Raw genomic sequence first — 3,820 nt, forward strand, 5'->3', positions numbered from 1 at the left:
AGATTTAGGCGACTTGAATGGTCAATCCTCGTTTTGTCCATTGCATCTCCGTAAGACCCGTTACGGAGCCGTAGCTTTACGGTACGTGGATCGAAGCGTAACCGTGAAAGTGAGCCGCAGCGGTCCGTAACGTAACTCTGCCCATCGATGAACTCGGGCGTTTTCTCACTAACTATAGAAGTTTACATGCGCTTTCAGGTGTACAGAAACCAACAAGAATTTCTCGAAATTTCATCAACAGTCGATAGTTGATTATTAGAATTTATTCTGCATTATTGAGAATTTTTCCAAATGCGACAGGTGCATCCTTACATATTCAATAGTATGCTTCAACAACTGGGAAGGAATATCCGTTTCTTTGTACTCTGGTTGAACGTAGAGATGAATCAACTTCCCCATTACTCCATGGAAACTCGAGTTTCCCCCTTCGAGGGCTGGCCTCCTGATGCACACATCTTAACGACCCCCATACTGTGAGCGATTCTTACTGGCATGCTTTGAAAAGATCCTCCGCTTCCGCTTCGGAGTAAACAACAAAGCGAAGATAACCGAAGCAAGCCTGAGAAGCTCTCAATAGGAGTAAATACCCGCCGTTTCGGACTTACGCCATCAACATTAGAATCATTGTAAGCAATCATAGTCGGAGGATACCCCACAGCTGCTCCTCCACACCACCAAATTCCATCACGGTTGATCGAATAAACCATTTCACCCTCAACTGGTGGGATAAGACCGAGGAAGAGGGTTAGACCCATGCTGATAATCAGAGCGAGTCCCGCCATGAATCAGAAATGACAACTGAAACCGGCCTACCAGACTTTATTCATGATACCAACGTAGTCAGATTGACTCTCTAGATTACGGGAAAGGTTACCAGGCTCTTATATGGGTAAGTATTCACATTTGATTGTAGCCTACATAAAGTAGGGATCGAGTGAGTTCATTTTAGTTGGGGAAGCCGCACATCTCCTACACCTACGGAGTTCCGGTGAGCGCAGCAGAAGGCCAGACCGGAACACCAAACTTCAAACCGGCAGCCCGCAAACCAGGAACCGGAGACTATCTAGGCGGAGGTCGTAGACCGACCGTCGGTCACCGACGTCCAGTCCCGGCATAGGCTAGTAGGCTGTAATGAGATCTATAAGCGTGTACTGCGAGATGACCGCGAGTTGCGGAGCTACAAACAAGCTCCAGCATCATCTCCACCGTGACATGGGAGGGTGAGGTGAATATAACGTTAACAGCCGCAGTCCGAGGTAACGCTACTAACAACCAAGAGTCATCAGCGAATGCCATTGATCAGCAGCCAGACCATGATCTCTACCGTACCTGTCGCCAAGAATCTTTCGTAGTGCGCCAAATGAAACGGTCATTGCCGCGCCCACAACTAATTTGAGAGCTTAGCGAAGCGTTGCGGCAGCGAAATCACCTCAGTAACGAGAGCCTAAGCAAAACTGGAAAGCACCGCGCAGAGCACACAATCTCCACACACGCACGCGAGAAACGTGTGCGACTGTCCCATGGGACTCAAGCCGACAAAATGCGTGATCACGCATCAGCGAAACATCGGAGTTGGTAGCTGTAGCCGAAAGCCCGAACCTCTTATACAGGTGCGAAAAGTCATATGGGTGCGAAAAATTAAACGGGCGCGACTCGTTACATTAGTGCGAACTCTCACACAGGTGCAGGGAGTTATACAGTTGCAAATCATAATCCCGTGATAATTAACCACAACTTGTGCGCGCAGATACTTATGGACGGGCGAAAACTCTCCGGGAGGATTGCACCACTTCCGGAAAAATGAGGTTCACGACAAGTGAAAGCCCCTCCGACTCGAGAGTGTTCGATTGGAGAACCGAGGCGCCATTCAGCGATGGCTGGATTTCCAAGTGCACTCCAGGGCTCCTCGAGGCTCTCGGGATCCTCACGCGTGTGATGTTGTGATGCTGATAGTCACACGCGTACGATCGGACTTGTGCCCATTTCTAAGGAGCGTACTTTTTCCTTGACAAATTCGAAAATTTACCATTTCACGCTAACTCAGTAATGATTTAGGCTGAAACTTTAAGAAGGCTTAGATATAGAGATGAGCTACCATACACTAAAGTGAAAATGTAAGAGGCGAACACAAACACGTATCACAGCCGTGGAGCCAGCGGGACAAGATGGGAATCATCTTTGATGAGGTCTTAAATATCATAAAGTTGATACACTCCGATAAGAACCTGAGTTTGGGCATGAAAGCCTCCATTCATACTGTCCACTATCATCTGAGGACCAACCTCTAGGGACGCCCAGCCCCGGAGGCTGATCCGGTTCCATCACAGTCTCCACACGAAGAAGTGTTTATCGAGTGGAGTGCGAGATCGATGGGAAATCCATTTTGACGAGTCGTGAGTAATTGCGGAGGTGTCGTCGTCTGTGTGGAAAACATTTCGTGCGGCGATCAACGTGTGGGGTGCATTACGGAGTTGCTGTGATAAATCTATAACGTTGATCTATCACCCTCAATGAGCCTCTGATTAACACTTCTACTGTAGAAAAAAACAGTCCTCTTCACCACACACACCAAACTTTGAGTTCGATGCGAGCCTTGCTGACGTCCGAAAGCGAACAGCTCTGCCCGTCAAGAGCGTCAAATCAAACCAAACATAAAACTGCCAGGTCAACACCTCCATTCTACATAGAAACTTATCTCAATCATTTTTCAGAAGGCAGTTGTCGCCGAGCCTGGCCTATGCTAGCTGATATATCACGTAATACATCTACAGCACTTTCCCGTGTGTAGGGATCAGTATCGCTGCTCAGAGACACTATGGCGGAGTCAAGCGCCCGTTGCCACTTCGCCAGTTCGGAGCTGTTGACCTGAGATCAACCTCAACATCCAACGAGTTGTTGGCGACAACCATAGGATCGACCGGCTATCGCAACTCTATCCAAAGAGGAAGGCAATTTCGGGTTCACAACTCCCATTCCGAAAAAGTCAAATAACCATCAAAGTCGATGTTAAACATAGTTGACCCATACCATGCTGTAACCGCATAACTCGTTCAATCGGATTCCAATCACACTGAATAAAACCGTGAGCTGAACGGGAGCTGTAGTAAGCTTATGTTCATCCACAACCACACACCAGTAGTCAACGCGTCACTCTGCCTGAGTGCGATACCTCTATGGATAGTTCCTCATCGCTGCCTTTATCGTGCTCAACAGCAACTGTCTCATCATCCCACGAGTCAGCGAGATCCCGAGGCATTCGAATCTGCATCACACCGCATCAACCACGAGTTACTAGTGTGAAGCTCACTTGCTCGGGGGGCACCACGGTCGGGCTACCCGCCTGCTCTGCCGTACTGTTCGCTTTATTAGCATATGACTGCGGCAGAGCTCGACCTTCCGTAATAGCTGTTGATAATGCACCCACTGCTGTATGAACTACTGTGCCGAACAGAGACGACAGAGATGTGTGTTCGCCCTGATCAACGATCATGGCATCATAGCGTGTTTCCAATGGGAAACCAACCATAAGAGGGTCAATCTGAGGTGCTCGTTGAAGGGGCTCCTCGGGGCTCACTTGCAATTGTGGTGCGAGCTTACTCTTTCCCTGAACACGCGATTCATCCAGATAGTAAATCGGAGACAACAAGTGCGGGAAAATATGCACATGGATGATGACAATATGAAGGTTCGGAGAAAATTCTGGGAAAAAATTTTGATGGTCTTAACTCGTGTGTAAATATCCACAACGTTGCTTTGGAAACTTTCGAACTTCCGTATATTCCATCACTGGACCCAGCTACCTCCATAGTCATCGTCAGAA

The 3,820-nt window shown here is 48.2% G+C and overlaps 4 protein-coding genes across 4 annotated transcripts in view; all 4 read right to left on the reverse strand.

Annotated features, from left to right (window-relative positions):
* Positions 1–41, reverse strand: part of Pmar_PMAR018228 (hypothetical protein) — a gene marked incomplete at both ends in the record, with an annotated part of 317 nt that extends 276 nt beyond the window's left edge. The window contains one exon of the mRNA XM_002778386.1: positions 1–41. Within this exon, the coding sequence (XP_002778432.1) occupies positions 1–41 (41 nt within the window).
* A 443-nt stretch (positions 42–484) lies between these two features.
* On the reverse strand, positions 485–782 carry Pmar_PMAR018229 (hypothetical protein; the record flags this gene model as incomplete). Its single annotated transcript, XM_002778387.1, has 2 exons — positions 485–559; positions 606–782. 2 exons carry the CDS (start codon positions 780–782, stop codon positions 485–487), a joined length of 252 nt encoding a protein of 83 aa, XP_002778433.1.
* Positions 783–3,307: 2,525 nt separating this feature from the next.
* On the reverse strand, positions 3,308–3,604 carry Pmar_PMAR018230 (hypothetical protein; the record flags this gene model as incomplete). Its single annotated transcript, XM_002778388.1, has 1 exon — positions 3,308–3,604. A coding segment is annotated over one exon (297 nt), but the record flags the coding sequence as incomplete, so codon positions are not given.
* Positions 3,605–3,783: 179 nt separating this feature from the next.
* Pmar_PMAR018231 (dihydrofolate reductase/thymidilate synthase, putative) overlaps positions 3,784–3,820 on the reverse strand; it is a gene marked incomplete at both ends in the record, with an annotated part of 2,049 nt that continues 2,012 nt past the window's right edge. Inside the window, one exon of the mRNA XM_002778389.1 lies at positions 3,784–3,820. This exon is cut by the window's right edge and continues 4 nt beyond it. Coding sequence (XP_002778435.1) covers positions 3,784–3,820 — 37 coding nt within the window.

The sequence above is a fragment of the Perkinsus marinus genome (assembly GCF_000006405.1).
Source record: "Perkinsus marinus ATCC 50983 genomic scaffold scf_1104296949592, whole genome shotgun sequence".
Classification (NCBI taxonomy): domain Eukaryota; phylum Perkinsozoa; order Perkinsida; family Perkinsidae; genus Perkinsus; species Perkinsus marinus.